We start from the raw sequence: 12651 nt of genomic DNA, 5'->3' as shown, positions 1-12651 counted from the left end.
CCAATGGAGAAACAAACATAGAAGGAAACACTCTCACCCTCTCAGTTGAGTCCAGTCATAATGGGGCGTATCAGTGTCAAGCTGAGTTGGAGGGCAGAAAAGTAACGACTGCAAAAAGTACACCGCATTCGTTAACAGTCTATGGTAAGAATCTGTTGTCACTGTAGCTAAAAGCAGCTTGTCATGGTTAAATCATAAAGTGTTATATTGTGAAATCTCATTTCAGAAAACAGTTCATTAATATTGTGCATGTTTAATTCTATTTTAAGAGTTTCAACACTGTGCATTATGTAAGATTTAAGAGTTGTAGTCCCGTTCATTACTAGCATTAGTTTAAGCAAATGTTTTTCGGTGTTTCCATTTAAGTTATAAATAAAACTTATAGACTATTTAAAAAAAAAAATGTTTTCTCTATATATAATTATAAAGGATCACAGCCAACACTTGTTCTGGAGCAAGATCCATCAGATTCTGAGATCTACACTGGAGAACAAGTCAAACTCAGTTGTAGTATTAAAGAGAAGACGTCACAATGGAAATATCTGTGGAGAAAAGGTTCAGTGCAAGTAAACAGTGATCACATTTACACTATCTCCAGTGTTTCACTCTCTCATAATGGGTTATACACTTGTCAAGTACTAAGAAGAGGAATTACATTTTCATCTACACAGTCTAAAAGACTGACTATAAGAGGTACGATTGATCTTTTTTATACATCATCCAGACATAATGCGGTATGTCAAAAAATGTCTAGTTCTGTTACATTGTTCTTATCTTTGCAGAACGGCCTCAACCGAAATTGTCATTAGAGTCTCAATGGACTACGTTTTACCCAACTGAGAAAGTGACTCTGAAGTGTTCAATCAATGAAGATTCAAATGAATGGGGCTATGACTGGTTTAGAAACGGAGCTCAGCTTCATGAGGACAAGGACATTTCCTTATCTGGAAACACACTCTCCATCAGCTCAGCTAAAGCGGATCATTCAGGACAGTACACCTGCAAAGGAAAATATCTGAAGAGAACATCAGTGATTACAAATCAAACTGAATCTGTGCAACTTCATATTAATGGCAAGTAAAACTGCTTTTGAAAATATGATATTCTATGATTGATACATACAGTATGAAAGAAATAGTGACAGGCAGTGTTGGGGGTAACGCATTACAAGTAACGTAATCAGATTAACTTTTTCAACTAATAAACTAATAAAGTAACGCATTACTTTTTCATTTACAAGCAATATCTGAGTTACTTTTTTAAATTGTTTCATTTATGCATTTAATCCCATTTTATTAGCCAGTTTCTTTGCTGCTGACATTTGTTTATCTAATTCAACCATACTAATAAGAAAAACTTTATATTAACTAACATTTGTGCTTAATTTTTCATTGCTAAAGAGTGTTGAACTTCCTTTTCCTACAGTTCTACTAAATTCTACAGGTGTGAACTTACTTTTCCTTCAGCCTAAGGCTTATTCATTTCACTTTTTGGAATGAAAGGGCTTTTACATTTGCTAAAAATCTAGGTTTTTTATATTAAACACAAACAAGCAAGCCCTTCAAACCAAACGCATCACTTTCCATAAAAAGTAACTAAGTAACGTAATTAGTTACTTTTTTAGGGAGTAACCCAACATTGTGCATTACTTTTAAAAGTAACTTTTTTTTAAGTGAAAGTTAAAGTGCAATTAGTGGAGATTCAAATAAATGAGACTATGAATGCTTTCAAAATAATCTCAGCTTCCCAGGGACAAAAACATTTTCGTTTTTGGAAATCATCTCAACAATAGCGAGTCATTGAGGTGTATCTGCAGAGAAAAACCACTAAATGAAAATGTGAAAGAAATGAACAAAATAATTCAGATAGTGACAGCCTATATGCCTTATAGAGGTCAATGAAGATGTTGTTATGCTTTTCATACACTTTAATTTAGACATGATTTAGGCCTATATAAAAGATTCATGTATTTTAATAAAATGTCCATCCATTTGGATTAGAGTTTTAACATAAACTCACAAACTTAATGTGATGCATATTTGTTAGTCGCATATAAATAAAATGAGAAAGAATGAGGTTTATAAAATAATAAAACAAATGTGTTTTAAAAAACGCAATACATCCAATTTATGACATTTAACCATTCAATAAAGCATATATATTTTAACTAAATTAATCATGCTTGTTCCAAAGGTAGCCATATTTGAACCACACCAATTATTTTTTCACAATTAAAATATATGAATTTATAATTATTACTTTTTTTTAAAAATAGATGCAAATATATCATGATTTATGTTCTTAATGTGGACTGTTTTAGCTTCTTTACATTGGAATTTGTATTATAGAGTGGAAACTGTCAGTGTTTGTAGATTGCGGGTTATGTTAAAAAGAATTTTCATTGGGCAACTCAGTTCATTTAGTACCTAGAACAACAAGCACATGCAACTCAAGACAGTTTTGGTTTGACGGGGGTCCACTGTCTCTAATTCTACCTCTGTTGTTCCTAGGCATCACACCAAAACCAACCATTACAAAACATGAGTGGTTTGAATTCTTCTACACTGAGGAACGAGTCCAGCTTCACTGTAATATGCCAGGAGACGGTTGGGAATACCACTGGTATAAAGACTCAAAACTTCAGATCACAAATCCAACTCACACCGTCGAATCAGTATCTCACACTGACACTGGTGACTATCACTGCAAAGCAAAGAGAGGAGCTTTCTTAGTGGACAGTGAGACTCTACAATTGCGAGTTGAAGGTAAGTTGTGTCCACATAAACTACCTCTTGTGGCCATTTCATTTATAGGATATAACAATGATAACTTGAAAAAACTCAAAATACATGAAAATTCTGTCATTGTTTCACACTCTCTTGTTTCACATTCTGATGACAGAATCACTTCAAAAGTGTAGTTTACTGCATGATATGCTTTGAACATAAAGTAGTGATTTCATTGAATAGTTGCTTAAACTGGTAAAAGTAAAAGCACTAAGGGCTACTGATTAGAAGGCTCACTATGAAATATATTTTCTAAAACAAAGTGACCAAATGACCATAACATATTACTTTGCTCTAAGCTCGTCCCCCTGCATCTCTGAGTCTGGAGACTGAACTGAGCGACATCATGACTGGGGATATGACTCTCCGGTGTAACGTCTCAGACGGCAGACAGTGGAACTACACATGGTTCATGAACGGACAGCAGCTCAACGGATCTTCAAATGTACTCAAAGTGACAGGAAATGAAGAAACAATCAAAAGTGAATTCAAGTGCAAGGGAATAAACACAGAGAGACCACTGTACTCTGCTCTGAGTGACGGCTTCACAGCCAATAATATTAGTGAGTAATGACAATATTTATTATTAAACATGTTTCATACAATGTATAGATGTGAATAACTTGTGCATTAAAACACTAAGGCCTGGTTTCACAGACAGGGTTTAGGCTAAACCAGGATTAGGCCATAGTTCAATTACGACATTTAAGTCATTTTTATAAATGTGCTTAGAAAAAAAAAAACATTACTGGTGTGTATCTTGAGACAAAACAAAGGCACTGATATATTTTAAGATCAGTCAATGCAAGTTTCTGTTAGTTGAAACAGTTCAGACTTACATTTTAGTCTGGGACTAGGCTTAAGCCTTGTCTGTGAAAACGGAGGAGAATGTTTTGAATCAAAAATGTATTAAAAACATTTTTAGTTATGTTTTATTTTGAGATAATGCATAACTATCAACACTCCAGACAAAAAAATCTATTTTTTTTTAAAGAAGAATTATATTATAAAAAAAAATATATATCTATGTAATACACAGCTGCAATCAAAATTATTCAACCCCCTTGACATTTTGCTGCAGAGAACATTTTGTGAAAACAATTCAACAAATGCATCCGTACATTATTAGAGAAAGTTTATTACACACATTTGAGTAATTCTGAGAATTAGTTGATGAATAACGAAAAAAATCTAATTGTCTCATGTTCAAAATGATTCAACCCCCAAAAGTAAAATTTGGTGCAGAATCTTTTATTCTTTAAAACCACCAATAAACGTTGCTTGAAAGTGCTCAGAAGCTTCTATCACCTCTTTACTGCAATATTGGCCCATTCTTTGCCTGACCAAGCTTTCAGATCAATGATAATCTTTGGTTTTGCCAGTTTGCCAAAGTTTTGTAAACTTTTCAACTGCTTTCTTCAAATCAAATATTTTAATGAGAATTAAATCTGGAGACTAAACAAGCCACTCAAGAACATTTTATGACTGATCCCTGAACTAAGCAGAAGTAGATTTGGACGTATACTTTGGGATGATTGTCCTACAGGAAAGTTCCTTGATCATTAGCTTCAGTCTTTGCACCAAAGGCATCACAATTCTTGCCAAAATGGCCTGATACTTCAAATAATCCATGAAATCCTTCATACGGCCATGGTTTCCACTTCCTGCTACAGTGAAACATCCCCATAACAGGATTGATCCACTTCCAATTTTGATGATGGAGATGGTGTTCTTCTGCTCATAAGCTTGGCCTTTTTAGATCCATAGGACCAAAAAGGTCCAGTTTGGTCACATCACTTCATAAAACATTCTTCCAGAGCTCCACAGGTCTATCCAAATGAACTTTAAAGGAACACTCCACTTTTTGGGGAAATAGGCTCATTCTCCAACTCCCCAAAGTTAATAAGTTGAGTTTTACCATTTTAAAATCCATTCAGCCGTTCTCCTGTTCTGACGATATCACTTTTAGCATAGCTTAACATAGATCATTGAATCCTATTAGACCAATAGCATCACGTTCAAAAATGACCAACGAGTTTCCATATTTGTTGTATTTAAAACTTGACTCTTCTGTAGTTATATCGTGTACTAAGACCGGTGGAAATGCAAAGTTTCTAGGCCAATAAGATTTGGAACTACACTCCCATTCCAGCGTAATAAGGAAGTTTGCTGCCGTAATATGGCTGAATACCACGTAATACCACGCAGCACATGTGCAAATGCTAAACTAGCTGGGAACTCATTTCTGATAATACTCCGCCTGCTTCAGCCTTATTACGGCAGCAAACTTCCTTGACTATTACGCCGGAATGGGAGTGTAGTTCCCAATCTTATCAGCCTAGAAACTCGCAGCTTTGCATTTCCACCGGTCTTAGTACACGATATAACTACAGAAGAGTCAAGTTTTAAATATAACAAATATCGAAACTTGTTGGTCATTTTTGAATGTGATGCTATTGGTCTAATAGGATTCAATGATCTATGCTAAGCTATGCTAAAAGTGATATCGCCAGAACAGGAGAACGGCTGAATGGATTTCAAAACGGTAAAACCCAACTTATTAACTCGGGGGGAGTTGGAGAATGAGCCTATTTCCAAAAAAAAAAGTGGAGTGTTCCTTTAAGTCAACCTTTTTGTTCTCTTTGGTTAAGAGCGGTATTCAGCAACATGAAGGCCATATTTGTCTAGTATACACTGCATTGAAATGTTTTTCCTTCTTTTGTTGGATCATCTTGCAAGTCTTTGGCTGTACATTGCAAGTTTTTCCTCAGTTGCTCTAATCAAAATGATGGATAATAAGGCTGCCAGCTGTGTCTCTAGGAACTTTTAATGTCTTGGAAATCTTCATATAGCCTTAGACTTTCTAATATAATAAAACTATTTCTTCTCTGTAGCTTTTGTGACAGCTCTGTTGATTTATTAGCCATATTAGCAACTCAACTTCAGCTCATGCATGGGCTGAATTTATGTATGCATACCAGCCAGAATTTCTAAAGGCTTAATTGTGTTTTAAGACAATTTTGTTTCCTACCATAAAAAATAAGTGACTTAAAAACAGCAATGTTGAATAGGGGTTGAATAATTATGACATAGCTGTGTTATTAAATATATCATTTAACTCAAAAACATTACATTATATTGAGATTATCACTTTTGTTAAGCTAGTACACTGTTGTAGATGCAATGTTTTATAAAGTCCCTCAGTCTCTGGGGCAGTTGAATAATTTTGATTGCAACTGTATAATGTTTGGAGGAAATGTTGATTTAACTCACTTTACGTAATTGTGTACATGTCCCTATTATTACAGTATTCAAAAGAAAAATACTGCTGGCCATCTCTGGATGTCTTGTCTGCTGTATTGTAATCCTGATCATTGGATGCATCGTTTTAAAAATCACCCGTAAACCAGGTACAATCAGATATTAATACACATACTTCTGAAATTAGGCTTCTTTATGCTGTTGTTCTTGTATACAATATTATTTACAAAAAGCACTAGTGACTGTCCTTTTGTCAATCATTGCTCAGACGTGCTACAAATACTATAGTATCACTTCTATTTACACTTTGATCGAATTTCTCAATATATGCACATTAGTGTAAACAGAAAGTGTTATTTTTTTATATTTACAGTTGGTCTAAACAATGTCTACTATAATTTACACTCAGTGTAAACACTATTTACCTTCTAGTACACTATGTGTAAAAAGCTGCTTGCCTAAAAATGAAATAGCTTTTAAACACCTAACCTTTTGATGTGATGTTTCACTGGTCAAGAAACATTTCTGATTAAAGGAGTAGTTCATTTTCAGAACAAAAATGTACAGATAATGTACTCACCCCTTTGTCATCCAAGATGTTCATGTCTTTCTTTCTTCAGTCGTAAAGAAATTCTGTTTTTTGAGGAAAGCATTTCAGGATTTCTCTCCATATAATAGACTTCTATGGTGCCCTTGAGTTTGAACTTCCAAAATGCAGTTTAAATGGAGCTTCAAAGGGCTCTAAATGATCCCAGCCGAGGAAGACGGGTCTTATCTAGCGAAACGATCGATTATTTTCTAAAAAAACATTTACAATTTATAGACTTTTTCATCTCTACACAGCGTACACACAGAGCTAGACAAGATGGGCATTTGAGGTTAAAAAGTATACAAATTGTAATTTCTTTTAGAAAATAACCGATCGTTTTTCTACTGTAGATAAGACCCTTCTTTCTCGGCTGAGATCATTTAGAGCCATTTGAAGCTGCATTTAAACTACATTTTGGAAGTTCACACTCAGAGGCACCATAGAAGTCCACTATATGGAGAGAAATCCTGAAATGTTCTCCTAAAAAAACAATTTTTCCTTACGACTGAAGAAAGAAAGACATGAACATCTTGGATGACAAGGGGGTGAGTACATTTTCTGTAAATGTTTGTTCTGAAAGTGAACTACTCCTTTAATAGCAATGTTGAAAACAGTTATGCCGCTATATTTTTTTGTGGAAACAGGATTTTTTTTTTTTAGAAATAGAAAGTTCAAAGGAACAGCATTAATTTTAAACAGAAATAATTTATAACATAAATGTCTTTACGGTCACTATCGATCTATTTAATGCAAATATTACTGAACCCAAAACACAATGACACCTAAAGAGGAAAATCAACTAATTTATGGGTAAATATCAAATGTCACTTATGATGGATTTAGTGTCACTTTACTCCCTAATTGGTTCAAAAGATCTGTCCACTGTACTGGATATCATGCATTAGGGTTGATTTATTGTTGTAATTTTCTAACATGACTACATTTTACACTTATACTATATTGCCAAAAGTATTCGTCCCTTCGTAACCCTTCTACTGAACAGGTTTGGCTACTTTAGTAATTTCCATGAGTACAAATCTTAATGTTTAAGCATAAAATGATATTCTAGGGAATTGTGTGCTTCTAATTTTACAGCAACAGTTGTGACGGGATCCTCTTCAATTCTAACATGATAATGCCTTTGTGTATAAGGCAAGGTTCAAATCAAAGTGACCAATTCAGTCAGTGTGGAAGAACTTGACTGGCCTGCATAAAGCCAAGTCCTAATCCCAGCTGAACACCTCTGATGTGACTTTTAATGCAGACCTTAAGCCAGAAACTCATCACCAAACACCAATGACTTGTACGTATGGGTACAGTCATTTTAGACAAATCCAAAACTTTTGCAACAGAGATGGAAATACAATTTTTTAATACATTAATTTTGTTTCTGTATTTGTTGCCACAGTTTTAAAAGTGCCTATTTCTGTTTTAAAGAAGGGTTGTCCCAATACATTTGTCCATGTAGTGTTTGTACAAGTCAATGGTGTTTGGTGATGAGTTTTTGGCTCAAGGTCTGCATTTAAAGTCACACCAGAGGTGTTCAGCTGGGATTAGGACTTGGCTTTTTGCAGACCAGTCAAGTTCTTCCACACTGACTGAATCAATCATTTCTTTTTGAACCTTGCCTTATACACAAAGGCATTGTCATGTTAGAATTGAAGAGGGTCCCGTCAAAACTGTTGCTGTAAAATTAGAAGCACACATTTCCCTAGAATATCATTTTATGACTAAACATTATGATTTGTACTCAGGGAAATTACTAAAGTAGTCAAACCTGTTCATTAGAAGGGGGTGAGTGAATACTTTTGGAAATATAGTGTAGCATTAGCTTGTGTGTTTACAATGACATTCATGTAAATGTTTCTTACAAAAATGTTCATTTCTTATTATTAGGGTTAAATGAAACGGCACCAGAGGACTTGTTTTTCTCAATGAAAGACTCCAAGAACCGTAAGTTTTGCAGTGTGTGTGTGTGAGAGAGAGAGAGAGAGAGAGAGAGAGAGAGAGAGAGAAATTTCTTGCATTTATATGGGTCTTTGATTTCTCTGCAGAAACTGTTTCACCCATGGAGGAGTACATGGACAACAGATCAACAGAGCTGGAGGGTATGTACTTTTAATGACATTACAATCAAACACAGTGATGTACCAGTTTGCAATTCTGCAAACCTTCTACTTTGTAATAATATTAAAGGTTGTATCAGCGATTTCTAGCCTAAAACATAAAGTGTCAATTTCAGCTGACCTTTCTTCACGATCCGCTCGCTGCCTGCCCCATAAATTGTCTGTGAAAAAATCGCGTCTCTCTGGTCAGCCTAGGGTCCGAGATATGCCAAAAAAACAATCGGCACTACCAACCTTTCCACAGATAAACAAACAGTGTTCCAACCAATCAGCGTCAGGGGTTTGGTGTTGTGGACTTTCCTACTGGTGCAGGGATGTGAGGGAGGCGGAGCGAAAGTCCACAACACCAAACCCCTGACGCTGATTGGTTGGAACACTGTTTGTTTATCTGTGGAAAGGTTGGTAGTGCCGATTGTTTTTTTGGCATATCTCGGACCCTAGGCTGACCAGAGAGACGCGGTTTTTTCACAGACAATTTATGGGGCAGGCAGCGAGCGGATCGTGAAGAAAGCTCAGCTGAATTTGACACTTTATGTTTCAGGCTAGAAATCGCTGATACAACCTTTAAGTGGCAAACAATTAGTGACTCAACAAGTTTTATATTACATTTGCTTGTATAACAAGCCAAACGTAAGATTTTGTATAGTGTAAAAAGTAATTGCTACACTCTCTTTGTATCATTCAGAATGTCAGGAAAACGAAGAACTGATCACTGATCGTGATTCAGCCGTTCATGAGGATGGTGTGATTAAAGGTAAGACACCTAATAAATGTATATCTACTAATCATATAATTAATAATGTAACAAAGCATTTTGCTGTACAGTAAACTGTTTTAAAAAATCTGTAAATGGGTCACAATGTACATCAAATACAGGATTTTGATACTGTTTCTGATATAAGTCTATTACACAATCTCATTAAATAAAATCACAAATGACTTCCATAATTTTTCTTTTAAAGATGAAGAAGAAACTCCAGCATCAGAAGCCAATGGCCTGACATCATTTAAAGGTAAAGGTAAATTCAGTATTTTAGTATTATTAAGAAACTATTATTCTTATTTTGATTTCAGTGTTAAGGTATTTTAGATTTTTTTTTTCCATTTAAGTTAACACATTTTGAAGTTCTAATGCAATGTATATTGAAGCCCTGTGCAATGGCAAGTTGTTTAGAAACGCAGTCGATCATAAACCTCTTCAATGACGTTATTAAATATTATGCATGATATAAATGCCATAAAAACAATCTCGTAAATTGTCTCTGTAAATGCAAATAAAATCCAATCCAGGGTTTTTAGATGTACAGTGTGAATTCTCAAAACATGACTACTCACTAGTTATTACTAAAGCATGAGATAAACAATTTCAAGTGTGATAAATCCATAAAACCAGATTTTGAGCTTACTCTCATATTTCTGCCTCTCCAGGACTCTGAAGCATTTTGCCAGCGATGAACATCATGATGGAATTTCTGTATTTGTACTGAGGCACAGCTAATAGAGATGCTATTAGCTAGAGACACTTTGTCTAATAGAAGCTGCACTTTTGTACACTTTTAAAAGTGGAAAACCAGCTTGTTTGTGGTTTTAAAAATGTATAATTGAACTGCAGTGTTGTGGAGACATACTGCTGTAAATGAACACAGAGATTGTAGGGGAGATGAATTAACAGACAGCAGGAAAATACAATTATCAGAAAAAATATGTATTTCTGTACATATCTGTACATACCCATACCATTGCAAATAGTACCACACAACACCATAGAAAAAAACTAAAAGTATTGATTGTAATATAGCTATTTGATTGGTTTGTTATTGTAATTTATTTACATATTGAACAAAAGCTTTTATTTTTTCCTATGTATGAGTGGCATATGCTTACTGTTTATTTATTAGAGATCCTTTCTTAAAAGTATTGTTTTTTCTTTCCTATCCAAAGTGTTTTGTTTGTGGATTATTTACATTTAAATAAACGTGTTTAGCTCAATGCTACAATTAATTAATGACCCTTAACTTATAATTATTGATAATGTTGTGTTCTTTTTTTTAGACACAACTGTTGATTAATATTTATGTTATGTTTTAATGCATCTAAAAAAAGGAGGACAAAAAGGAGGAATTTAGTTTAGATAGCTATACTGCCCTCCAAAGGCAAAGTGCAGTATCTACGCGGAAACTGAAACTGAGAAAAATGCCTTTAAAACTTTTTACAACAGCTAGTCAAACATGTTGACACTCTCATTTCTCTGAACGTTTCTCTGAAACGGGACAAAATTGAACCAGAAGACTTTGCCACAAGTCAAAACAGTTGTCACAAAGACCATTTTAAGCCTTAACTCAATTTTGACCAAATGTGTAGTTACTGTGCTTTGCCTTTGGAAGGCAGTATATGATGCTAACATTTCAGGACTGGTTGCCTAGCTAGTAAGAACAGTACACTTTCCACGTCTTGTGTATAACTACAAAATAATATAATGTCGCTAATATACAATTAAATAAACTTATAAAACAATACCTGGAAGAAATAATACTAATATTAATGTTAACATCTCGTATTTTACATCTGACAGGTGTATAAAGCGCTAGTATGGTAGTCTTATATGAGTATGAGCGGTCACAACAAAAGAGTAGACATCGCCATCTAGCGGTAAATATACAGTCGCTTACGTCCTATCCTTTTATTCATTTAAAAAACTAACACAGACTAATGATTAAAAAATATCTATTAGAAAACGATCGATAGAAAAGAACTGGGTGTTTGAGCTAATCAGTCAATCATACACAAGTTAATATCACAAGGATCTCAACAGAATGAAAAATTCTTGACATAAATAAGAAGTCTAGAGCATTTTAATCAGATGTTGTGTGTCTATAGACCTGGTCTTTTGTCTGTATATTAGGTTAAAGATCAGGTCATAAATTGATCAGACTAAGACAGAGAAGTCAAATCAAAACCAGACAAAGCTGCCACGTTTATGTGGGTTTCTGAAAGTCACAAAACCACAAGAACAGCATACACATGGCTTACCTAAAAATGAAAGTCTGCTGAAATTGTACTCACCCTCAGGCCATCCAAGATGTCTATGAGTTTTTCTTCCTCAGAACAGATTTGGATAAATGTAGCATTCCATCACTTGCTCACCAATGGATCCTCTGCAGTCAATGGGTGCCGTCAGAAACAGCTGATAAAAACACAATAATCCACTCCAGTTCATCAATTAACATCTTTTGAAACAATAACCTGCATGTTTGTAAGAAACAAATCCATCATTATGGAGTTTTAACTTCTAAACTGTCACTTCTGGCCAATTTTCATTTTTGGGTGAACTGTTCCTTTAAGCAATTGCCATCTTTTGTCCCATCACAACCTTTTGATCTCTTTCACAAGCATTTAATTAATCCAAATCATACCATTTCTACCAATTAACACAAAAACAAATACAATTACACTTCTGCTCTAGCCTTTGTACTTCTCTGTTTACTCTTGAAATTATTTATAGTGGTTCTGCTAATATACAGCAGTTCCTGTATTGCTTGTGCTGTTCCTAAATTGTATGTTGCTCTCAATCAAAGCATACACAAGTTACAATACATGTGCACATGTGCAAGTAATAAATAAACTTAAACATGTTAAATATTATTTACAAGCATTTATGGCATAAGTAAAACAGGTTGTGAATAGTCATGTAATGTGATTTACTTCAGAAAAGACAACAATGAGTAAAATGAACCACAAATCTTACCTCTTCATACAATAATATTTATTATACTTCAATTTCTTGCATTTTCATCTAGTTTAAAGCTTAAAGTTTTTCCAATTTAACAGTTTTTGTATATGGCAGATTAAAACTATTAATTAGTATATATATATATATATATATATATAT

At 34.3% G+C, this 12651-nt stretch overlaps 1 protein-coding gene and 1 long non-coding RNA gene across 2 annotated transcripts; both read left to right on the top strand.

The window, feature by feature from the left end:
• The first annotated feature begins 8 nt into the window (after positions 1-8).
• On the top strand, positions 9-1067 carry LOC141290493 (uncharacterized). Its single transcript, XR_012340164.1, has 3 exons — positions 9-144; positions 430-693; positions 783-1067. It is a non-coding gene; the product is annotated as an uncharacterized lncRNA (long non-coding RNA).
• A 1448-nt stretch (positions 1068-2515) lies between these two features.
• On the top strand, positions 2516-10733 carry LOC141291675 (uncharacterized). Its single transcript, XM_073823829.1, has 8 exons — positions 2516-2765; positions 3086-3349; positions 6095-6196; positions 8533-8589; positions 8691-8744; positions 9448-9516; positions 9725-9775; positions 10191-10733. Exons 1-8 carry the CDS (start codon positions 2594-2596, stop codon positions 10196-10198), a joined length of 777 nt encoding a protein of 258 aa, XP_073679930.1. The 5' UTR covers positions 2516-2593; the 3' UTR covers positions 10199-10733.
• The last annotated feature ends 1918 nt before the right edge of the window (positions 10734-12651 follow it).

The sequence above is a fragment of the Garra rufa genome, chromosome 18 (genome assembly GCF_049309525.1).
Source record: "Garra rufa chromosome 18, GarRuf1.0, whole genome shotgun sequence".
Lineage (NCBI taxonomy): Eukaryota > Metazoa > Chordata > Actinopteri > Cypriniformes > Cyprinidae > Garra > Garra rufa.
This window is presented reverse-complemented; position numbering and strand designations above follow the sequence as displayed.

What these genes read in the sequence shown, in the direction of transcription:
- LOC141291675 (XM_073823829.1), top strand. Translation starts at nt 2,594, where the DNA reads ATGCCAGGAGACGGTTGGGAATACCACTGGTATAAAGACTCAAAACTT. An exon ending in AAAAATCACCCGTAAACCAG is followed by an intron (nt 6,197 to 8,532) that starts GTACAATCAGAT and finishes TCTTATTATTAG; the next exon opens with GGTTAAATGAAACGGCACCA. An exon ending in AATGAAAGACTCCAAGAACC is followed by an intron (nt 8,590 to 8,690) that starts GTAAGTTTTGCA and finishes ATTTCTCTGCAG; the next exon opens with AAACTGTTTCACCCATGGAG.